This window comes from Nycticebus coucang, chromosome 4 (assembly GCF_027406575.1).
Source record: "Nycticebus coucang isolate mNycCou1 chromosome 4, mNycCou1.pri, whole genome shotgun sequence".
Taxonomy (NCBI): domain Eukaryota; kingdom Metazoa; phylum Chordata; class Mammalia; order Primates; family Lorisidae; genus Nycticebus; species Nycticebus coucang.
In genome coordinates this window covers 145,347,591-145,371,891 of record NC_069783.1, presented here as the reverse complement: position 1 = coordinate 145,371,891, position 24,301 = coordinate 145,347,591, and the positions used below count along the sequence as shown (strand labels likewise).

At 47.6% G+C, this 24,301-nt stretch overlaps 1 protein-coding gene across 5 annotated transcripts in view; it reads left to right on the top strand.

The window, feature by feature from the left end:
• The window catches only part of TPST2 (tyrosylprotein sulfotransferase 2), a 53,145-nt gene extending 29,941 nt beyond the window's left edge, over nucleotides 1–23,204 (top strand). For 3 of the 5 annotated variants that reach the window (XM_053588480.1, XM_053588479.1, XM_053588477.1), the window contains exons 2-6: nucleotides 4,870–4,941; nucleotides 10,128–11,057; nucleotides 14,268–14,466; nucleotides 16,798–16,848; nucleotides 22,697–23,204. In XM_053588480.1, the coding sequence (XP_053444455.1) occupies nucleotides 10,216–11,057; nucleotides 14,268–14,466; nucleotides 16,798–16,848; nucleotides 22,697–22,843 (1,239 nt within the window). In that variant the 5' untranslated portion in view covers nucleotides 4,870–4,941; nucleotides 10,128–10,215 and the 3' untranslated portion in view covers nucleotides 22,844–23,204. Of the gene's footprint in view, nucleotides 1–4,869; nucleotides 4,942–10,127; nucleotides 11,058–14,267; nucleotides 14,467–16,797; nucleotides 16,849–20,682; nucleotides 20,732–22,696 lie in introns of all 5 variants that reach the window. The other 2 variants (XM_053588478.1, XM_053588481.1) reach the window with 2 other exon arrangements.
• The last annotated feature ends 1,097 nt before the right edge of the window (nucleotides 23,205–24,301 follow it).

The window sequence follows — 24,301 nt, the reverse complement described above, 5'->3', positions numbered from 1 at the left end:
GTGGTAAAAGATGTCACCAAAAGGTTAAGAAACAGACACTGGGAAAGAAGGCACTGCTGAGCTCACCTCGCCAGAACACAAGTTCCTTAGTTTGTTCACACTCCTAACCATCTTTGTCCGTGTGCTGTGATGACAGTGATCACAATGTGAGTACTAACTGCTCATGTTTTGCAGGTCGAATCTGTGCCAGGCTCGATGAAAGTTACATAGTTCTTCATGACACTCACTGTTCCAGAGTTATTTCCATTTCTCAGATGACAACACTGAGGCTCAAGAGAACTGCCCCAGACTGACCTAGGACATATAGCCTCTGAGGTAGGGAGCTGCGAGGTGACCCTGGCCTCATCGGTTCCCACCCCGGCTTGTACCTCACAGAGTGCTGAACTGGGCCTGTGGGGGGAGGCTGAGACAGCCCTGCTTTGATGGTTTTAGGTAAAAGATGCAAAGCAAGTCAGGGAAGAGATCCCAGATCTAGGGAGCAGAGAGGCTCTGGAGAGAAAGAGATTTGGTGTTTTCTCCTGGGTCCCCTGCCTACCAACTGTGTGTCCTTGGGCAGGTCACCTCACCTCTTTGAGCCCCAGTCAATAGCTGGTTAAAATAAAGGAGGGTCAGAGGGGGCCCTGGGGTGGGTGTTGTGAGGACAAAAGCAATGACATATGTAAAATCTTTAGCTGAGTTCCTGGTATACAATAAATGCTTAATAAGTATGAGCTAATGTTTTTAAGACCACATGCCGGCTTGCCCACCCTTCCTCCCCTCTTGAACCACTCTGTATGCTTTTTAATGCTCAAGCAGCATCCAAGCCTCAGAATTACATTTCCCTTCCTCTCACCCTGTTGGAATCTGGCAGGTTTTTCTTGGCTGGCTTCCCTCTGCAGTGGGTCGGAGGTCTCTGGTTCCCAGGGGCCCTGCCGGAGAGAGCGAGCTACCCTCTCTGTCCAACTCGGTGGGGAGTTGGGGTGTGGCAGGCAGGAGGTGGTGTGGTCAGGGTGGCCCAACAGGGTGAGCAGTAACCGTGGCAATGGAATGTTTAAGAGCTGGTTCCCACGGGGAGGGATTGCAGGGCTAATGGCTAAGCATGGGCACGTGGGCACTGAGCCACCCTCCAAGGCCACTCCGTAAGTGCAGTGACCTGCCTCCTTAGCTGGCTTTGTGTGCCACCAGATCCCCTCCTCACCCCCCCACCACCACATTGTTCTTGGGAACCTCTTCATCTGCTGAGCTTGGGGAAATGATGCTAACGTAGAAAAGTTGTATAGATTTAAGCCAAAATCAATTTAGTCTCCCTGGTGTAAATGTCGACCCCGCTCCTTCAGTCCCTATGGAACGTCTGCACCTCTCATCGTGGCCGTATTTCCTTCTAAGCATTTATCAGTGCGTCACTGTCTCACATGCCAGTTTGCCTCTTCCCCACTAGAGTGTCAGCTCCATGAAGGTAGGGACCTGCCTGTGTCTGTTGCCCCTGATGTATCATAGTGTCTGGATCTGCACCCAGCACATACTAGGTGCTCAGTAAACATTGGTGGAATGAATGAAGCTGGATCTAAGGGGATCTCATAGGTGGAGCAGCCCTCTCCCGTCCCCTTCCTTCAGGGTAGCTAATGAGGGAAGGGGAAGAGGGAGCAAAGTCCATCCCCCGTGGCATCCTACTGCCCCCGGCTCATGGGCCGTTCCAAGCATGGCATCTTGGGGACAGAACCACATTAGGAAATTGGCTTTTCCTCTTACTAGTTGTGTGGCTTCTGCTCTTGGAGCTTCAATTTCCTCCCTTATCAAGTAGGAATAAAAATCCTCACTTCACACGGCTGTGCTCCATAGCACTCGCTGTGGGTGGCCAGGTGCTGTTGTAACACGTCCTGATTTACTTGTTCCTCCCAGCACACCTAGGAGGCCAGTTCCTTATCTGCACTAGGCATGTTCAGGTGTTCTCCTAGGAGGTATTATGGGTTGAGTATTCCTTTATCTGAGATGCTTGAGATCAGAAGTGCTGCAAATTTAAAATGGGGGGGGGGATTGGGGAATTTTCGCATTGTACTTACCAGTTGAGCATTCCTAATCTAAAATGTTCTGATGAGCATTTCCTGCTAGTGTCTTGTTGGCGCTCAAAAAGTTTGGGATCTGGAGCATTTCAGAGTTTAGATTTTCACATTAGGGCTACTCAATCTGTATCATCATCCCCATTTTACAGATGAGGAGACTGAGGCTGGTGGAGGATAAGTGACTTGTCAAGGTTGCACAGCCAGTAACTGGTACAGCCGGGATTTGAACCTACGCAGTCTGAGCCAATACTATGTCTAGTATACATGTCAAAAAATAATCAATTTACTCCTTTATCATACAGAAGGAAAATATGGGTGTGATGGCTCATTCCTTGTAATCCTAGCTACTTAAGAAGCTAAGGCAGGAGGATTACTTGAGCGCAGGAGTTTGAGGATGTGGTGTGCCATGATTGCACCACTGCACTCTAGTCCCAGCAACAGAGAGAGAGAGAAAGAGAGAGAGAGATTAAAAAATCCCCTTTCCTTCTTGTCTTTTTTTCTTCCCTGGGGTTTCTGTTTGCTATTTGGATTGGCTGAGGTGGTGATTCTGCTTTGTACCCCCAATCTATAGAATACTAAAGCCTAGTACTCTTGGGGCATGGGAGGCTAACAATGTGAGGCTCAGCCTGTACCCACATAAGTGGACAGCATGGCAACCCTCACCACCATCGCCACTAGGCTGAGATGTGGATGAAACGAGGCAGGGCATGGGAAGCCCTGGGTTCGGTGCTAAATGGTGCTTAATAAATGCTAGCCTCTGTTACTGATGTTCCTCTGCCAAGAAAAGCAGGGATCATTTACCCCTGTCCTTCCCTCTCATTTTTCTTCTAATCAGTGCTGTTCAGTAGAATGTTCCACAATGATGAGAATGTTCCAGAACAGAGGTTGGCAAACTTCTATAAATACCCAGAGGAGTGAATGGTTCAGGGTTTGTGGTGCACCAGTGGTTTTTACCATTGTTGCTACCTCTTCTGTCCTCTTCCTGCTCTGCGCCCTCTCTTCCATTGAAACAAATGTACAAACCATTCTTAGCTCAAGGGTCATACACCAACAGGCTGTGGGTTGGATGTGGCTTGAGGGTCACAGTTTGCCCACCCCATTCTAGATCTGTGCTGTCCAGTAGCCGCTGGCCACATGTGGTTGCTGGGCACTTACACTGTGGCCAGTATGAAGGAGAAGCTGAATTTTAAATTAATTTAATGTTGCCTAAGTTGAATTTAAATAGCTGCGTGCAGCTGGTGGCTGCATATTGAGCGCACAGCTCTAAGAGACTGGCATTCCTAGCAGCCCCGTCCCATCGCTCTGAAAGGGCCTGTGTTCCCCAGAGCAGGAAGGCTGGGCTCTTGGGCCGTGGGAGCTGCTTGGCTGGCAGGCTTCTTGGGCTCACTGGCATTTCAAGGACTGCCTGAGGGCATCTGGGCTCACGCCATCCTGCCTCCAGAAGAGCTTCGAGTGTCTGGTCCCTAATTGGTTTTATTTGTTCTAAGAGGGCTTGGCCTCCTGTGCCCCAAGAGTGCCAGGCCTAAGCATTCTGTAGCTTGGGGTGGGGGAGGGCTGGTTATGAAGGCTGCACCTGGGACCCGTTCTCCATCTGGATCTGGATGTACTAATTGGGGTGATAATTTCAGGAATAGAAAAGACCGTATAGAGGCGAGGAGTGAGCGAATAGGAAGGAAGGACAAAGAAAGGCAGACAACAGCCCACAGCCAGTTTATTTCTATTACAGCACAAAGAATAATAAAAGCTGAGATTTTTACATAGCTTACAGTTATCTAATAGCCCTTTTTACAGAAGAGGAATACTGAGTCCCAGAGGAGTGATGATCTTCATAGCCAGGGAGCTGGCCATCTGCAGAGCTGCATTCTAAACCACCTCTGCCTCCTGAAACAAGAGCAAGAGGAGGGACTTCTATAGACTCAGTCACTCAGTGTGTGAGTCTATAAAGTGATTTATCCTTGTGGGCCTCAGTTGTCCCATCTGTAAAATGGGAAAACATGAGAATTGGACTAAAAGTCCTCCACTTCCTGAAGGATAAGGATACAGCATTCAGATATATCCATCCTGCCCCCAAGCTACAAAAATCGCCTTGGTTCCACTTCAGGCTGGTCCTTGCTGCATGCCAGGCCATGGAATGGACGTGACCTCATTCTTGTACTGTAGTGGTTAAGAGCTGGGCCCTGGAGTTTCATATATCTAGTGGGCAAAGCTGGTTCTGCTGGTTGCTCTTCTTCTTGGTGTCATGTTTTCTCATCTGTAAAACTGTCATTCTGTCCTCTTAGTAGGGTTTAAATGACACCAGAAACTTGGCATAGTAGGCTTTTGGTCAGTGTTAGCTGATGGTGGCAGGACATTCTCCAACTCCGGGGAATGCCATATTCATTGTAGGTTGGGTTCATGGTACCCTTTGGAGTTGTGCAGTACACAGCCTCATCAACCATACCCAGCAGTCCCAGATGGTGATAGTGGTGTACTGGGAATTGTTGTTGCATATTGTTATATTTGCTGTTCCCAAAGTCCAGGTCCCTATACCAAGAGGAAGGGAGAGGCCTGGTTGGCAGAGACCCAGGTACTCCCTAAGGCAGTGGTACCTCAGCTCAAACACTCAGCTCACAACTATCTGCCTTAGAAATAACCTGATTCATTTATTGTAGGAACAGGCAAGTTGAGACCTTAGCTACAACATCTTCTCCAGAGCTCGTTCTCCAGACTCCTTCCCCTAGATGTCACTGTCAAGGACTCTTGGGAGCCTGAACCCTCTCTGCCTCTCTGAGGGGCCCAGCCCTTCTCTGGGGCACCCATCCCTGATGCAGTATCTCCTTTGCCTCTATAGGGCACTGCCGGAAGACAGCCTTGGTGAGCAGGCACAAGGGCCAGAGCCCAGAGATGAGAGTGTCCAGGGGAGGTAAGTGCATCCAAAGGCCCCCCGGAGTTCCTCCTGGCTCCTCTGGAGACAGCCCTTGGCAGGGGAACCTCTGTGGCCCCAGCCTCCATTATGGGGCTGAATTTCCCTTTCTGCCGGCAGGGGAAATCTGGTCCTCAAACAGAAGCCAGATCCCTGCAGCATAGAGAGAGCAGGCCTCTGCTCATCTCTGTCTCCTTAGAAACATGATCCTTCTGGTGATAGCATGGAGAAGGCTGAATTCCAAAGCCGATAGGGGACTTGCCCAGCACCGTGGGGCACATTCAAGGCACAGACAGAGCCCCAGCCTTCTCATGTCCCATCTTGCCAGTGCTGGTGTTTTTGGTGGGCTTGCCTGGCCCTTCACACAAGAGAGTTCCTTGACCCTCCTAATAGCTTCCATGAGAAAAGGTTATTATTATTACTTTTCAGGGAGGGAGGACTGAAGCTCAGAGAAGTGAAGTCCTTTTTCCAAGTGACTAGCTGGCAAGGGGCAGAAGCAGGATTTGAACCTGGGGCTCTGAGTTGGAAACCCTTACCCTCCATTCTCACTGCCATGTTGCCAGGATACGTCCCTTGCTAAGATCAAGCAGGGTGGCATGAATGTTGGACAGGCCCTGGTCCCTTGGCTAGGCCCTCTAGTGGGGTCCCTGGCTCTGGGCAACATGGAAACTACCTTCTGTTCATCTGCTAAGTCACCCTGCTTTTTCTTCTGAAGCCATCTCCAGGTCTTTGCTGTCCTCTGCTCATATCTGACCTGTCTGCTTTGTGCAGCTTTCTTCTGGTAAGTAACTCGGCCTTGGTCTAGTGCAGTCAAGGTTTGCCACTAGCTGTGAAACCTTGGGCACGTTGCGTCGTCTCTCTGAGCTCAGACGATGCATGGAAAATGCTTTTGCAGAGTGAGCATGTAAAAGCACAAAACTCAGGATGTTTGCAGGACTTGGTTCAGTGCTGAAGCCAAATGAATGATCAGAGGAGTTGATAACATTCTCCTTATTCTGTCTAGCCCTCCTTCCAGGCCTTTTCCCATGGTGCTTAGTATCTGTATCACCCACCGCAGACAGACTCAAGAGTGCATATACCCTCACTGGAAGCAGCTTTCAGTTTCCAAATTATCCCCTTTTCTCTGTATCCCCATCTCCATCTGTTCACCCAAATGGATGAAAATTCCATTTCAACCTAAGGTATATGATTGACAGCCCCCTGGGGGCCTTGACCCTGAAATTACAGTACTTGGCAGAATTCTAGTCTCAGTCTAAAGGGAGAATTCCTCTGAGCACTTGATGAAGTTGAGGGGTCATTGCAGGGATTCCTGACTGGCATGATGTCCTATCCAGCCTGTCTCTTCCCCCACCCCCCTCCAAAGTAGCCCTGCAATTAGCTTTTCTCATCACAGACCTTGAATTTAAGGCATCCTTGAACCCCTAGCATTGTCAACTGAACATTATAGGTACATTTTTCTGAGGAAAGCTATTACCCAGTGCTCAAAGAGGTCAGTGACCCCAGGATGAGCTTCATCTTTGCTTGGTCACCTGCTTCTAGAACTTTCACAGCAGCCTTTGAAGACTGTTTGAAGCTGTTTCTCTAGTTTGTAGCCAAAGAATCTATGGCCAAGATGAGGGAAGTCCTAGAGCCTCTTAGCAATTTGAACCCCAGGCCTGAGGCCGTATTCTCTCTATTTTCCCCTTGCTGTGGCCCAAGAGTGCCCAGGCAGCCCCAAAGTGTTACGACTGAACAGGCCCAGTTGCAAACTGGGCCCTTTGGCGTTTTCAGGTGAATCTCACATCCAAGAGAAATGCAGTCTCCCCGTCTCCCCATTCAATCACTTCCAGACCCTCCCACCAGACCCTCCTCTGTTCAGTAAGCTGCTTGCAGCTGCTCAGTCATGTTGGGTTCTTTCCTGCCTGTGCCTCTCTACTGACTGTTCCCTTTGCTGAGAACACCCTTCCCCCTCTTCTCCACCTGCCTGCTTCACCTGCAGGGGACTCCCTCCTGCAAGAGGCCTGCTTTCACCTATGCAGGCAGAACCTGTCCCTCCCTCCCAGGTGTGGGTCCACAGTATGAATAGACTTGGGAGGCTGAGGCTGTGACTCTTGGCTACCATAGCCCAACTCCCAGCATGTATTAGGTGCTCATTAAATGTTGGAATAACTGAATAACGAATGATGATGTTAGAAATCACTAGTATTCTTTCAAACGCTCCCTCCATGCTAGGGTATCTTCTTAAATACTTCCCGTGTAGGGAGGTATTTTTCAATCTTTTTCATCTCACAGCACACTTGAACCTATAATTAAACTTCTGTGGCATACACATTTAAATTATGTATATAAAAAACTAGTTAAAAAAAAAAGAATATACTTACTGTGCTTTGAACTTCTTTCAAAACTAATTTAATTAATGATCTCTAAAACTTTTTCATGGCACACCTTAGATTCTCTCACGGCACACCAGTGGAAAATCACTGGTTTAAGGAGTTGATTCCTGTTCATGACAGCCCTTTGAGATTGACACTCTTAGGCCCATTTTAGAGATGAGGCTCAGAGAAGTTAAGTCTGTTGCCTGAGCTCATGGTCTGTTGCCAGGAAGTGGCAGAGCTGGGATTCGAATCCAGGCTTTACCTGACTCCCTGAGTGCCAGAAACTCAGGCCTTCACTTTGATTCTGGAAGTAGGCAGGAGGGACAGATGGAGAAACTAAGCTCAGAGACACAGCAGGGGTGAGGCAGAGAATGGCTGGGTGGTCTGAAATTGGATGAATGTCCATGCAGCTTTGGAGCCTGCACCTTCTGCATTGAGTTCAGTTTGCAAAGTTGGGGGGCCCTGGAGATGAACTGGGAAGAAGGGCCAATCTGTCATTTGGAGGGTGCGAGGAAGGGAATGGCTGGCTGGCTCATCCTTGCTTTTCAAAACAAGTCCTTACCTGATGAATTGCCATTGAAGCCTGATCCTCAAGGTCATAATTCATGTCTTAAGTCATCCTGCCCCCTTGTTCCTCATCATGTCCAAAGGCCTAGCATCTCGGAGCCTCTTGGCTGGTTTCCTAGCCTCCATTCTCACCTTTGCAGGCCTGGTCCTTGGGGACTCTGGGTAGAATAAGTCTAGGTCTTACTGTGTCCCTGAGGACCTGCACGTCCCTGCCCTCTGTCTTTCTCCTTCCCTTCTAGCTGTAGCAGCCTCCTCTCAGGTTCTTAAGGAAGCTACACCCTCTCCCATCTTGAGAGCATTCACATTTTCTGTTACTTCTGTCTAGAACACCCTTCCCACATGTTTTCATATGGCTGTTTACTTCTTATCCAGGTCTTGACTTAGATGTCACCTCCTCCAAGAGGCCCTCCCTAGCCACCCTCCCATCCTTTCTTTGACCCCTCTCACAGTGTCTGGTTTATTTCTTGGAAAGTAGTTACTGCAGTCTGTCCATGCCTTGTATATTATTCACTGCCCTCCCTAGGACCTAAGCTTCTTGAGGTCACAGCCCTGGCCACCTTGTCTGTGGTCCTGTTTCCAGCACCTAGCACATTGCCAGGCACCTTTTAAGGCTGAGTGCATTAAATTTGCTGAATGCAGAACAAATGAGTGAGTGATGATTCTGGAAGAAATGTGGACCATGATATGCTGAGCCTTCCTCCAGAAAACGTTTCTTATGTAGGCAAAGTGTGGCAATTTAGAGAAGATGCCAGAGCCCTCTGGCCTGAGTTCCCATCTTGCCCCCCCCCACGTGACTGCTTCCCAGCTGCACCTGTGAACAACCTCTCTGTGCCTCAGTTTCCTCTTCTCTCTACAATGATGATTACATAGCACTTACTCTGTCAAGGCCCTGCTTGTTCAACCAAGACGCATTCCTTACATATTTCTTAAGCAACTGCCAGGCGCCAGGCACTGCTCTAGGAGTTGATACAGCAGAGAACAAAACAGGAAAAACTCCCTGTCCTCATGGAATAGTGTGCTACTGGAACTGACATTCCAGAGGATTATTATTTTCCACATTTTGCTAGTAAATTTTATAATAATGATTACTGTCTCCATTTATCAGATGAGACAGCTGAGGCATAGCGAAATTAAGGACCCTGCCGTGGTTCCACAGGTAGGAAGGGGCATGAAGAGTTTTCATCCAGCCTGTTGTCTCCAGAGTCCCCTGGGGTGATAACAGTACAAACTGCAGATGATCCTCCTAAGGCTATTGGAGAATCCCATGAGTTAAGATAGATAAAGTGCCTAGGGCAGTGCCAGGCGTATAACAAGTGTTTATAAATTGTTCTCTGCCATTCATGTCAGTAGGGTCACATTTGCTGTTGTTGGGGTTTGTCATCGAAAGAAGCAAATCAGCCTTTTAAATAATTTTTTTTTTTTTTTTGAGACAGAGTCTCACTTTGTCACCCTTGGTAAAGTACCGTGACATCACAGCTCATAGCAACCTCAAAGTCTTGGGCTCAGATGATCCTCTTGCCTCAGTTTTTCATTTTTAGTACAGGCAGGGTCTCACTCTTGCTCAGGTTGGTCTTGAACTCAAGCAACCGCCTTCCTCAGCCTCCCAGAGTGCTAGGATTCCAGGCATGAGCCACCACATCTGGCCTTTAGGAATTAAAGTTAGTTAATCAGAGCATCACTGAGGATTGTAACCCAGGAAGAGTCTTTCAGAGAGCTGCTGTCAACTGCTCCAAAGCCAGATGTGAACCCTGGGCTTATGTATAAGATGGTGAAGGTTCTGCACACATTCAGAAGTAGCATTACATGTGCTCAGAAATGGCATTAGAACAAAATCTCCTCAAAGTTTGGGTATGAGGCTAAGTCTGGTTATAGCTTATAGGCATAATCTGTAATCCTCTCAAGACTATTTTTCTTAAAGGAAGAAGCAAGTTCTAGGGGTCATGAACTTAATCTTTTTGTAGCAATTCAACCAAGGAACATGGGAGCCTGTGCTCTGTCCTGCTTATCATCTTGCGGGCATTCTTCTGGAGGGCTACCCTCAGTCACTGAGTCAGGGGCTTTGAAATTCTGCTGGCCAGGGACTTTGTGAAATTCTGCTGGCCAGGGAAATTAGCAGCTATGGCAGCTTACCTTTGCTCCTTTGTCTCACAGGTTCGTACAGTACAGGCAAGCAGACCTCCCTGTATGCCCCCCACCCCTTGTCCCAGATTTGAGCCAAAATCGAAGCAGACCTCCCTGATTCTGTGTGTCTCCCTTTCTCCCCAGATGTGAGCCCAGTGGGCTGCCCGCTGACCTGTCGCTGAAGTCCAGGAATCAGGCCCCCAGGCCGGGCCTGCCCCACCCCCAGCCCAGCATGCGGCTGTCAGTGCGGAGGGCGCTGCTGGCTGCTGGCTGTGCCCTGGCCCTGGTGCTGGCGGTCCAGCTGGGGCAGCAGGTGCTGGAGTGCCGGGCAGTGCTGGCTGGCCCTCGGAGCCCCCGGCGGGCCATGCGGCCGGAGCAGGAGGAGCTGGTGATGGTCGGTGAGGACCACGTGGAGTACCGCTACAGCAAGGCGATGCCACTCATCTTTGTGGGTGGTGTGCCCCGCAGTGGCACCACGCTGATGCGTGCCATGCTGGACGCCCATCCTGAGGTACGCTGCGGCGAGGAGACCCGCATCATCCCACGCGTGCTGGCCATGCGACAGGCCTGGTCCAAGTCTGGCCGTGAGAAGCTCCGGCTGGATGAGGCGGGCGTGACGGACGAGGTGTTAGATGCAGCCATGCAGGCCTTCATCCTCGAGGTGATCGCCAAGCACGGCGAGCCGGCGCGCGTGCTCTGCAACAAGGACCCCTTCACGCTCAAGTCCTCAGTCTACCTGTCACGCCTGTTCCCCAACTCCAAGTTCTTGCTGATGGTGCGGGACGGCCGGGCCTCTGTGCACTCCATGATCACACGCAAAGTCACCATTGCCGGCTTTGACCTTAGCAGCTACCGCGACTGCCTCACCAAATGGAACAAGGCCATCGAGGTGATGTATGCCCAGTGCATGGAGGTGGGCAAGGACAAGTGCCTGCCTGTGTACTATGAGCAGCTGGTGCTGCACCCCCGTCGCTCCCTCAAGCTCATCCTCGACTTCCTTGGCATTGGCTGGAGCGACGCCGTTCTGCACCACGAGGAGCTCATTGGCAAGCCGGGTGGTGTCTCCCTGTCCAAGTGAGTTGAGCCCTCACCTTCCACTAAAACGTCTAGCCTTGGAGTCGGAGGTACCAGATCCACTCAGCTTCTTCTGAGCTGTGTGGCTTTGGGCAAGTCACTGTACCTCTCTGAGCCTCAGTTTCATTATGCAAAAAAAGGGGGGAGGAACAATCATTGATTCTTCTCTTTTCTAGATAATCGGCAAACTTTGAATATGCTTTGTAGTATGGCAATAGTGGGTAAAGGTGAAGGGCACAGATTCTGGACCCAAAGTGTGTTCAAACCCCTGCTCTGCCATTTCCTAGCTGTGTTACCTTGGGCAGGTGACTCAACCTCTCTGTGCTTTTGTTGCCTCATTTATAACATGGGGATATAATCAATTTACCCTACCTGTGAGCATCAAGTTAATATATGTTTAGTGCTGTTACTACTTTATTGGAATACCCATTATCCTATTCATCATTAACGTTTAATGATGAATAAACCACCTACTATGTGGCAAATACTGGGTGAAGCCCCAAACAGTATTATCACCTTTATGCCCCATAGCAACCTGAGGACATAAGAACTACTCTTAGGGTGGTGCGTGTGGTTCAAAGGAGTAGGGCGTTTGCCCCATATACTGGAAGTGGCAGGTTCAAACCCGGCCTGGCCAAAAAAGAACTACTCTTATCCCCATTTTACATATGGAAAACTAGATCTCAGAGAAGTTATTGGCCGAGGTCACACAGCTAGCAATGCAGGTGCTGGGATTTGAACCCAGTTCTGTTGGATTTCAGACATGTGCTATTAAGCTTTCTATGTCTAGGAAAGGACCCCACATTCCAGCCTCATTTCATCTCTACCTTCCCTTCCCTTCCTCCCGCTGGCCCTTGTTCTCTGCCTTCCTCCATGGAGAAGTTGCCATCCCTGCTTCTGAATCCCAGAGCCCTTGAACAGTGCTGGGGCAGAGGGTGTAATCTCTGCATAACTCATCAGGCTCGGGAATCCCTGAGAGCCCAGCCAAAGGGCTGTCGTCTCGCCAGGCCCTGAGCCGAGCTGGTGGCTCACAGCTGCTCTCTCCTGAACATGAAGTGCCCACATGCCAGGTATTCCAGCCCGAGTTAGGATTTTGTAAATTACCGTGATAAGAAAAGTTAGATTACCAAAGGAATACATCTTGATTGTAGAAAATTGGGAAAATATGCCAAACAAGAAAGGACAAAACCCCCATAATCCCACCGCTCAGATTTGGATGTGTAACCTACTGGTCCTTTTTGAGGACGTTGATAAAACCAGAGTCCAGCTGAACATGTTTCCCTACAGCCTTTTTTAACTTTGTATATGCATTTCTTTCTTTCTTTCTTTTTTTTTTTTTTTTTTAGAGACAGAGTCTCACTTTATTGCCCTCAGTAGAGTGCTGTGGCGTCACAGCTCACAGCAACCTCCAACTCCTGGGCTTAGGCAATTCTTTTGCCTCTGCCTCCAGAGTAGCTGGGACTACTACAGGCGCTTGCCACAACGCCTGGCTATTTTTTGTTGCAGTTTGGCTGGGGCCGGGTTTGAACCCACCACCCTTGCTGGTGCCCTACTCACTGAGCCTCAGATGCCGCCCATATATGCATCTTTAGGTGGTGGCACCCAGCTCTCTGCTGCAACATCATTTTGAATGTCTGCATGAGAGGCCACAGCATGGGTTAACCGTATTTGACTTAACATCCTCTGTTATTGGACATTCCGGTTATTTCTAGTTTTATTGATATGTATCATCCCATTCTGGGATGTGAATGGGGGGGTAATGACTGAGATATGAAATGTCCATCATTTCTGTGCCACAAAGTCTTAGAGACACCAGGATTTTGGCCAAAGCCACGTGCACAGGATAGAGGTGAGATTTAAATCTGGGTCCTCCATGTTTTACTCACCAGTCCACACCTTTTCCCCTTCTCCCGTTCTCCCCACTTCACTCCCAGGCCTGTCTTCCTTTCTGCTTCTTTCTGTTTCTAGAAATATGCTCTTGATCCTGGGGAATCCCCATTCTCCCCCATCCTATAAGCCCCCTGAATTATAATTGGTAAAATACTCCTTCAGGTGACTGGGCGTGGTGGCTTACATCTGTAATCCGAGCACTCTAGGAGGCTGAGACAGGTGGATTGCTTGAACTCACAAGTTCAAGACCAGCCTGAGCAAGAGCAGGACACCATCTCTACTGAAAATGGAAAAACTAGCTGGGCATTGAGGTGGATGCCTATAGTCCCAGCTACTTGGGAGGCTGAGGCAAAAAGATCACTTGAGCCCAAGAGTGTGAGGTTGTTGTGAGCAATGGTGCTATGGCACTCTACCCAAGGTGACAGACTGAGGCTTTATGTTAAAAATTAGAAAAAAAAGCTCTTCATTCAGGTGGCTTAGTAAGCCTGTTACAAGGAAGCACGTGGAAGAGGATGGTGATTGCACAACTGAAAGAAACAATGAGTTTAGTTGAGTGGGGAAAAAAGTTGTAGGCAACACATGTAACATACTTGTATGAAAGTCTGTGTGGGGTGGTGGAGACAGAGATAGGGTGGAACGTGTGAGTGTGCAGCACAGGTGCATGTGCTGACCCTCACTGAGAGCTTACCAAGTGCCCTGTGCTCTTCTAAGCACTTTGTTGAGTCACTCATTTCCTCTTCAGAACAGCCCAAAGAGGTATGTGCTATTATTATTTTCATTCATCACTGAAGAAAATGAGGCTCAGAGAGGTGAAGTAACTAACTTTTCCAGGGTCACACAGCCAATATTGGTGTAGCTGGCGCTTGAACCCAGGCAGTCTGGCTCCTGAGTCTGCTCTTAACCACTTTGCAGGAAAAGGAGAGCGTGTATTCCCAAAATGCTAAGTAAGACTGGGTATCTGTCGAAAGCTGATGGACTGGCACTGGTGACCGCAGGAACTTTTAGCATTACCCCCAGCGACAAAATATTTATGTTAGTCCATATACATTAAAAGTTTTTTGTTTTGTTTTTAAGTCACAGAAGTCAAGGAAGCAGAATTTAGTATGTGCTGCTAGTAATTTCTTCTGACTTCCTACCACATGCTCTTATCCCACGGTACGGGGCAGGTATGGTAAGGCGAAGGGACTCATCTGCAGAGCCGGGCAGAGGCCAGCTCTCCCCAGCCTTTCCTGCTGCTCCAGAGTGACTGAGAAAGGAAGCTGCCTGGGTGCTGTCTGGGTCGGTCCTACCCTGCCTGCCCAGCCTGTCCTCTCTCCTCAGGATCGAGCGGTCCACGGACCAGGTCATCAAACCTGTGAACCTGGAAGCACTCTCCAAATGGACTGGTCACATCCCTGGGGATGTGGTGCGGGACATGGCCCAGATCGCCCCCATGCTGGCTCGGCTTGGCTATGACCCCTATGCAAACCCACCCAACTATGGCAACCCTGACCCCATCGTCATTAACAACACACACCGGGTGAGTGTACACGATCACGAAAATGTGCCCTCGGCGCTTTGGCCGGGAGTGGAAGCTCTAGTTACCTGAGAAAACTGATCTAGTCTCTTGATTCCTGCACATCTACTGTTTTCCCTGATGGACTCCGTGTAATTGTTTGACTGCACGTATTTTCATTTTTGTTCTTTTTTTTTTTTTCCCCTGAGACAGATTCTCACTATGTCACCCAGAGATGCCTTTTAAGAAAATGTTTTTGAAGTATTAAAGTAGGCTAATACTAGGTAAAAGAGTAGTTGACAAGTTCATGGTTCTATTTCTGTGTTGCTTCTCATTCTAATTTCCTTTAGGCACTAAGTTAATTAAAATATTTGAAAATGGGTTCTAGGACTAAGGAAGAATCCTCCTGGCTCGTACATCATGGGGACCCAAAGTCTTAATTTAAGCCAAGCTCACTATTTCTGAATACATGCTAATTTTAAGAAAGTAAACAGTTCTTATATTGAATCATAGCAGAAAAAAGTTAATTCCTCTCTTGGTTCTTCTTTAAGTCTTTAGTCAGCTCAAGGAGGAAGTCTCCCTTTGCTGCTAACAAGTCCATAGTGCCTCTCCAACAGCTCCTTAATCTCTCTTTTCAAGAAGAGAATTTAGGCTCGGCACCTGTAGCTCAGTGGGTGGGGCGCCAGCCACATACACTGAGGTTGGTGGGTTCAAGCCCTGCCTAGGCCTGCTAAACAACAATGACAACTGCAACCAAAAAAAAATAGCTGGGGTTTTGTGGCAGGCACCTTTAGTCCCAGCTACTTGGAGGCTGAGGCAAGAGAATTGCTTAAGCCCAAGAGTTTGAGGTTGCTATAAACTGTGAAGCCACCGGCACTCTATCCAGGGCAACATAGTGAAACTCTGTCTCAAAAAAAAGAAGAAGACGAAGAAGAGGAGAATTTACTAACACTGTACTCTGAGGGCTCTGCCCTTGTCACTGAATTGTAAGCTTGTCTGCTGGTCTTGTGAGTTCCTCTTTCTACAGACACCAGTTGATTTTTGCAGACGCTTAAAATTTATAGAACTCCCCAGATAGCCAATGTTTATACTCAGGCCATGCTGACAGTGCAGATGGTTGCAACATGGGTGTGGTTTATTTGTATTATTTTATTATAAGTATTAATTCTTATTTGATTTATACATTGTTATTCTTTGCACCCTATTTACATGTTTTATATATTTTTTCTGTACATATGTTGTCATAATAAAACATTAATTAAGTAGATTGAAGAAAAGAAGATGGCAATGCTCCTGAAATCCGGCACCCAGGTGCTTCCCAGAAGAAGCAGCTGGGGCCAGCTGGGAACTGCTGGAGTGACTTTGGGTGTGCCACTCCTAACCCCACTTTCTCGCTTGGAGGGTCCAGTACTAGCTCCCCTGAGGTCTCTTTAAATGGTGGAAGTCGGCTCAGTGCCCCAGGCTCAGTGGTTAGGGTGCCGGCCATGGAACATCGGGGCTGGAAGGTTCGAACCCGTCCTGGGCCTGCTAAACAATGACAACTGCAACGACAATAAAAAAAAAATCGCCAGGCGTTGTGGCAGGCGCCTGTAGTCCCAGCTGCTTGGGAGGCTGAGGCAAGAGAATGGCTCAAGCCCAAGAGTTTGAGGATGCTGTGAGATGTGACGCCACGGCACTCTACCCAGGGCAACGTAGTGAGACTCTGTCTCAAAAATAAATAAATAAATAAATAAATAAAAACAAATAAAAGGTGGAAGTCCCTAGTTTGTCCCAGACTGTGAGTCAGAACCCCTCAAAGTGAGGCCCAACTTTGTATATTTTATAAGTAACTATAAGGAGCAGTGAGGGTTAAGGTCGACCCTTTTTTATTTGCTTGGTTAAGGTCAAGCTTTTTTATGTGCTTGGTTAGCCTGGGAGATGTTTCCAGTTTTCTTCTAAGAAGGTTTCTTCTCTGGGGGATTCCACAAGTCTTGGCAGCTGCCAGACACTGGGTTTAATCTTTACAGTAGCTTTGCTGTTACCTCAAAGATAAGTCTGTTCTTTAAGAGCCCTTTTGTGGTACTTTCTTCATAATGCTTCCCCAAAGCTTGAAATGTCCTTGTTTATTTGTGTTTATTGTAACTTGTGTAATATCTGGTGACCTCTCTAGATAAAGAAGCTCCAGGAGAACAATAATTTCAATTTTCTGATTAATGTACTCCTAAGGACTTGGACTCATGCCTGGAATGAGAGCTCAGGACATGTTTATTGGAAGGGTAGAGGAGGGATATATGTATGGGTGGGTAGTTGTGCTGGATGGACTAGTTTATTTTTCAATCACTTCCATAGTACTGATATTTATTTTCTCTTTTTTAGGTCTTAAAAGGGGACTATAAAACACCAGCCAATCTGAAAGGATATTTTCAGGTTAGAAACTCTGAGGGGAAGTCTGAATTCTGTCTTTCCCAGTGGTACCACCAGCTTGCTGCAGGCTTTTGGATGCTTTGCTTCTCCACTCTGGCTGACAGTTTCCCCATGGTCAAAAGCGGAGACGGGGCTGGGCCAAAGCGTCTGCTCCGGCTGGGCCAGATCTCAGCAGCCCCTCTGCCAGAGAAGTCTGTCTCCTTAGCTTCTGGCTTGAATACAGCTGGAGGGACTTCATGGAGACTTTCTCTTACACTGTCTATCTCTAGCCTTCAATTCAGTTTATTAAAGCCACACTTCCTAAACAAAAGCCCAGTGTAAAATTTCCATCAGTGTCCCCGAAAATGAGCAACATGAGGGTCCCATGATGCTCGTACATGTGGACGTACACACACACTAGCATGTCCAACTGCATCCCCCCGACCCCCTGTGCCTCCCAAGAATCCCACCTGTGTCTGTCGCAGCGGTCTCTGCTCCATGTCATTGCTGGTAGAGGGGAAGCCTTTGACACACAGCATGGGCTTCCCCTTTACCAACATTATAGCTGGCCTACTATTGGTGTTGAAACACCCCCCCCCTTTGGGTGGTGCCTGTGGCTCAAGGAGTAGGGCACCGGCCCCATATACTGGAGGTGGTGGGTTCAAACCTAGCCCCGGCCAAAAAAAAAAAAAAAACACCCCCCCTTTTAAGACACTCTTTCCTTCTGTTGCCCAGGCTAGAGGCTTTGGCATCAGCCTAGCTCACAGTAACCCCAGACTCCTTTGTTCAAGTGATCTTTCTGCTTGAACACTACTTAGCCTCCTGAGTAACTGGGACTACAGGCACCTGCCACCACACCTATTTGTAGTAGAGACAGGGTCTTGCTCTTGCTCAGGCTGGTCTCCAACTCCTGAGCTCAAGTGATCCTCCCACCTTGACCTTCCAGAGGTGCTGGGGTTACAAGTGTGAGCCACCATGCCCAGCCAAAATGCCTCTTTTTAAATGAAGCTGTGGCACTAAAATTAGCAATTTGAGTTTGTGCATGTGTTTAATTTGGCAAAATAATAAAGGGTGGGCCACCCTGTGGCAGTCCACAGTCCTCATTAATGATCAAATTGGTGAAGTCTGAGAGCTGGAGACAGCTTTTGAGCACTTCCTAGTTTGGTAAGGGGCTCACTCTACAAAGTAAGTGTTTCTCCTGAGTCCTATGAGTTGTTCTAGTGAATTGTCAAACAAGGGGTGTAGGGGGAGGGCGGTGGGCAGGCACGTGATCAGAGACCCATCTCTGGCTCCTGTGTATCTAAAACTATGGTCAGAATTGTTTTAACCAAAAAGATGATGTTACTAGAACAAACAGAAGTAAGGGTGAGGGGAATTAGCCTCAATCCAAAACTTTTCATTTTTGCATGTTGTCTTTTTTTTTCTTTTGTTCACCTGAATATGCACTTTGGAATGAATGACAGTTCCATCGTATGAGCCACTTTATTTTGTTTTCTTAATATTTGTCCGTCTTTGGGGTTTCCCTGGTACTATGTTGGATGGCTACACCGAGTGCAGCCTGTGCCCACACTCACTTCACTGCCTCCCTAAGGGTGTTCCCACTTTTTGCATTATCTGGCGAGAGGTCATGCACACAGCATTCTGATTTTTCCTTCTTCTGTAGAGTAAGGGGACTCTATTGAATCATTCCCTTTGAATACGTTTTTCCTTTTTTTGAGATGGAGTTTCATTATGTCACCCTTAGTAGAGTGCCGTAGCATCACAGCTCACAGCAACCTCCAACTCATGGGCTTAAGCAATTCTTTTGCCTCAGCCTCCCAAGTAGCTGGGACTGCAGGCACCCACCACAATGCCCAGCTATTTTTTGTTGTAGTTATCATTATTATTTGGCAGGCCGGGCTGGATTCGAACCTGCCAGCTCAGGTGTGTGGGTGGCGCCACAGCCACTGAAGTACAGGTGCCAAGCTGCCCTTTGAATACATTTTTAAGGAGTAGAAGGGTCCAGATCTTTTAAAAACTCCTAAACCACAAATGTTTTATAAAAGGGTTGGACAGTTCACACACCCTTGCAGTGCACAGTGTACACAAGACATCTAGCTGAACTGGGCTTGGCTTTTGCTGCTATTAAGACTATAATATGGCACATGCCTGTCATCATGAACCACCCCTACCCTCAGGAGGGCTGCCCTGTAAATAAATTGTGTCAGGCTTTACACTCTTATCTGCCCCACTGTCCTATACTGTGTCTATGATGTTATTCCACATAATGCAGAGGAGGGCATGGTGGTTCATGCATGTAATTCTAGTACTTCAGGGGACAAGGTGGGAGCATTGCTTGAGGCCAGGAGTTTAAGACTAGCCTGAGCAAGAGTGAGACCCCATCTCTATAAAATACAAAAAAAATTAGCCAGGTGTGGTAGCAGGTGCCTGTAGTCCCAGCTACTCAGGAAGCTGAGATGGGAGAATCACTTGAGTCCAGGAGGTTACAGTGACCTGTGATCACACTGTAGCCTGGGGTGACAGAGCAAAACCCTGTCTCTTAAAAAAAAAAAAAAATTGCCTGAAAACTGTCTTTGAGAAGCCACTAAGTGAATTGTGTAGCATATGCATTCCATGAAACACTATGTAGCTGTCCAAAATGGTGTCAGTGAAACTCAAAAGACAAGAAAATATAGGGCGGCGCCTGTGGCTCAGCGGGTAGGGCGCCGGTCCCATATGCCGGAGGTGGCGGGTTCAAACCCAGCCCCGGCCAAAAAAAAGAAAAAAAGAAAGAAAACAAAACAGCCTATGTGTAGTGGCTCACACCTGTAATCCTAGCACTCTGGGATTACATTAGAAAACCTAGCCAGGTGTTAGGGCAGGCACCTATAGTCCCAGCTGCTTGGGAGGCTGAGGTAAGAGGGTCACTTGAGCTCAGGAGTTTGAAGTTGCTGTGAGCCGTGAAACCTAGGCACTCTAGGCTGGGGCACAGAGTGAGACTGTCTCAAAAAAAAAGGAAAGGAAAAGAAAACAAAACAGCTCATCCCTGAGAATTACAATAGATGCAAAAAAGCATACTCACTTCAGAGGATCCGGCAGCCTCCCTGCCGCCAGGTCTTTACTGTTCCCTCCATCAGGAATTTTCTTCTACCCAGATCTGTGTTTTGCTGACCTGATTGTCATCTTTCAGCTATTGGCTTATGGTGCCTTCCAACCCTGACAACCTGTTCTCTGATTATCTGAGCATCAACTGGATGTTCAACAATTCAGTTCTGACATTAACCCCCAGAGTTAGCATCCCCCTCACTGTGTTCCCAGTCCTCCTCTCCAAACCCTGTCATTTAGAGGTTTTAAGGAAGGCCTTATTATGCGGGCATGGTTGATTAAATCATTGGCCCTTGGTGGTTAGCGTGATCTTCAGCCCCACTCTCCTCCTGGGAAGCTGAGAATGTAGAGGAAAGCTCCAACCCTCTAATCCCATCTTGGTCTTATGGGTAGCCGGCCCCCCACTGTTAGTCATCTCATTAGCATACATCCCAAGGATTTTAAGGAGCTGTGTGCTGTGGGAAATGGGGACAAAGACCAAATGTCTGTTTTGTGCCACACCGCAGTTTACGTGTCATCTTGTGGAGGCCTGTCCACTGTTTCTGAATGAGTGCCAACACTTGTGTCACTTATATCAGCCCATAGTGAACAGGCTCTGTCCCCAGCTACATTTCCACGAGCATAGCCACAACTTCCCTGCACTTGGCAATGTAGTAAGTGTGCAGTAAACATTGATGAGTGACTGTGTGCATGATGCAGGGATGGTGAGGGCGAACCTCAGGGCAGCGAGGCATCCACCTGACTGTGACTCCTTTCTCTGTCGTCTTCCTGCAGGTGAACCGGAACAGCACCTCCTCCCCCTTAGGAAGCTCATGATTTCCAGGTAGGCCTGTGGACTTCACGGGAGGCTCCTGCTGCTTCTGAGCCCAGAAGCCACTTTCCCTACGTGGCTTGTCCTTCCAGAGCCTCCCTGGGGAGAAGTGTCCACCAGGTTGGGCTGACCGAGCCCCATCAGGTTTCCATGGTGACAGGCCCAGGGGAGCTATTTATAGAATCAAGGCTTAGTCTCCTAGCTCTGGATCAAGGACAGTGGTGGCAGGGATGGATGGAGAACCAACCAGAGAAGGGTTTATCTGCCACTGGGGAGTGGGCAGGAGGGACCACCGTGATGATAGGCGGTGATTCTGGAACTATTTTTGCACAGAATGCTGTCTGCCAGTCTGGCTTCTACAAATAGCATTAGCTTTGGCCCAAAGCAATTAATGTTCTCAAAATAGTTGTGAGGAGTTCTGTTCTAAGAATAACCCCCATGGCACGAGGCCAAGTACTCCTTCCGTGTTACTCATTTAACCCTGTGTCTTTAGGAGAGGCAGGCGACATGATTCTCCCATTTTACAGAAGAGTAAACCAAAGTACAAAAAAGGGGTTTTGACTTGCCTGAGGCTAAAAAGTCACCAAGTGACTGAATTCCCCCCAAAAGCCATCTCCGCCTAGAGTTTGTTTTTAGTGAACAATTTTAAGTCCATGTTTATCCATTCATACTTCCCTATGGAGTAGGGAAAGAGACTTTGGACTTCAGACATTTAAGAACTCTCCACGTTTTAACATCTTTCAGCCTCTATTACCCACATCTGGAGGATGCAGATTCATCACTGCTCAACCAGGAGGGTGGTCATGAGATGAAGTGAGCTGGCCTTGGCAGGAATGTTTGGGAGCTGTAAAGTGCTGTAGCTCCACTGTGGACTCGGGCACTGGAGTGAGGGCTCCATGAGTGAGCTCACTTCATTATGTCCCCCTGCCTCTGATCAGGTTCAGGAAACTGAGGACAACCTCACAGAGAGGGCAGAACCAGCTTGCACATTCTCTATTATTTTCCATTGAAACAGAGCTTCTATCCTGGACTCTTATATTTAACTTCTTTATCTCTTTTTAAATAATCAGCATGTTTTTAAGGTTTTCTTTGAATTCACCTTGCCCCGGCCCGCAAGGCTGGGAACACTAGCCTGCTTGTGACACAATTCTCTGGTTGTCAGGGCCCTCATCCTGAGTTGCACTAAAGTCCAAAAGTTCTATTTAATTCCAACGAAAAGAACCTTCACCTTCAAAAGCCATTCTTAGTTTCTGGTGCACCCTAACTCTGTTCTCCTGGCTAGCTTTCTGCAGATTCATTGTGGAGTCCTGAACCTTCTGGTTGATAAAAGCAGATTTATTCATACAGGGTACTTTCACTGATCCCCAGTATAGAATTGGCCTTGAACAAATGCTCATCCCTCCCTTGCCTGCAAAAATTCATTGGTGTTTATCATAATCACTGCCATTTCCAATTCTAGTTCTCTAGGGAAGCAAAGGGAGGCCAAGGCAGGGAGATTGTTTGAGCTCAGGAGTTTAAGAGCAGCCTGAGTACAAGCAAGACCCCATGTCTAAAAAATAGCTGGGTGTTGTGGTGGGCAGGCAATTCCAACTACTTGGGAGGCTGAGGCAAGAGGATCACTTGAGCCCAAGAGTTGGAGGTTGTTGTGAGCTGTGACACCACAGCACTTTACTGAGGGTGACAAAGTGAGACTTTGTCTCCAAAAAAAAAAAAAAAAAAAATCACTGCCGTTTGCTCTTCATAAATAAGAAAAATGTTACCATTGAGGTCAAATGGATGTAAATTGAGATGTGGGTAAGAACTCAAGAAACACATTTAAACTTAAGTTCTTTCTCGCCATCTGGAATGCATGTATAAAACCTTACATGCTCATGGGAATGGATGAAGACCATACGTTCTGCAATCACACATATAAATATAAAAGATCTATTTCAGAATTGTTACTCGGGGCCTCACGCAGTCTTCTCCCTCTTTCAGATGGCTGCAAATGGCTTTGTTGCCAAGAAGAGAAGAAACTGCCTTCGAATGGAAATCGGACCTCTAATCCAAGCATATTGCTTGCAATTAATTGCCAAAACGGGACTGCTAATGAGAAATGCATTTGCATATGTTTGCAAAAGTTGAATCATTGAAAACATACCTTGAGACTCTCTGTCTTTGGACACTCTGGGGTAGAGACCAAAGAGTATGGAAAGTAGTCCGGCTTTTGAAACTTTTAGATATTTTATATTTTTTCCCTTCAAGAACTTTTTTTTAAGAAATGGATTTGCCATCCTTCTTAATGTGCAGGACTGCCTTGGTGGCTTTGTTTGCTGGGACAAGGCCCACAACCTGTGCCTCTCCTATTGATCCTTACTTTGAATTCAAAGAATCTATTTAAGAATTTAATATATAAGAATTTCTTTGATTCCTCCTCAGTTCTACTCAGTTTCACAGGCAAAAAAAAAAAAAAAAAAGTTATTTGAATAAAGTGAACAGAGGCTCATGTGTCTGCCTTACTTTACTGGTGTGAATAGGTTTCCCCCCCCCTTTTTTTCCGTTTTGAATTTTGTCAAGTAGACTGGTGACAAGCAAAACTGGAGAATATAGGTAGGTGCAAGGAATAGCTGAACTGTGTCTAGGGTCCCTGAGGTCACCCTCATGTTCAGTGATTTGCTAGAAGGACTCAGAAGTGCTGATATATCCACAGTTAATGGTTTATTATAACAAAAGGATACAGGTTAAAATCAGTAAAAGAAAAGGTGCATAGGGTGGAGTCCAGGAGAAAACAACCTCAAGTTTCCAGTTGTCCTGTCCCAGTAGAGACTTAAGGATGTGCTTAGTTCTCCCAGCAACAATGTGTGACAACATGGACAAAGTATTGCTTATTCAGGCCTTCTTTTTTTTTTTTTTGTAGAGACAGAGTCTCACTTTATTGCCCTTGGTAGAGTGCTGTGCCATCACAGCTCACAGCAACCTCCAGCTCCCGGGCTTAGGCGATTCACTTGCCTCGGCCACCCCAGTAGCTGGGACTACAGGTGCCCGCCCAGCTATTTTTTGTTGCAGTTTGGCCGGGGCCAGGTTTGAACCCACCACCCTCAGTATATGGGGTTGGCGCCCTACTCACTTGATCCACAGGTGCCGCCCTATTCAGGCCTTCTTGTCCAGGTTGTTTTTGGAGGTCAGGAATATAAGCATGGGGCAACCATTTGACTAATTTTAGTTATTCAATCACCAGTCCCTCCAGAAATCAGAATGGTACAGTGTGGTCCAAGACCTCCACCATTATTAGCATGAACTAATCTGGCCTGGTATGGACTGAGCCCCCAGGTATATAAAGACACCACTTTTAGGAGACATGTTCTAAGGGCTTAGAGTTTATCTTCTAGGAGCCCATAAGACCAGACCTTTCTTTGAATTGTATAGGGTTTGGACACTTCAAGCCTGCATAGTTAACACTTTACCATATGGTCTTCAAACGCTGAGGGGCCGACTGGGCCCCAAACAGTTTCATCTCTTTATCTGTGAAATGGGAAAGTTAAAACTTCACGAGTTTATTAGGGACCACTGATGGGTGACATCATCAGTGGTGCTTGGTACCAA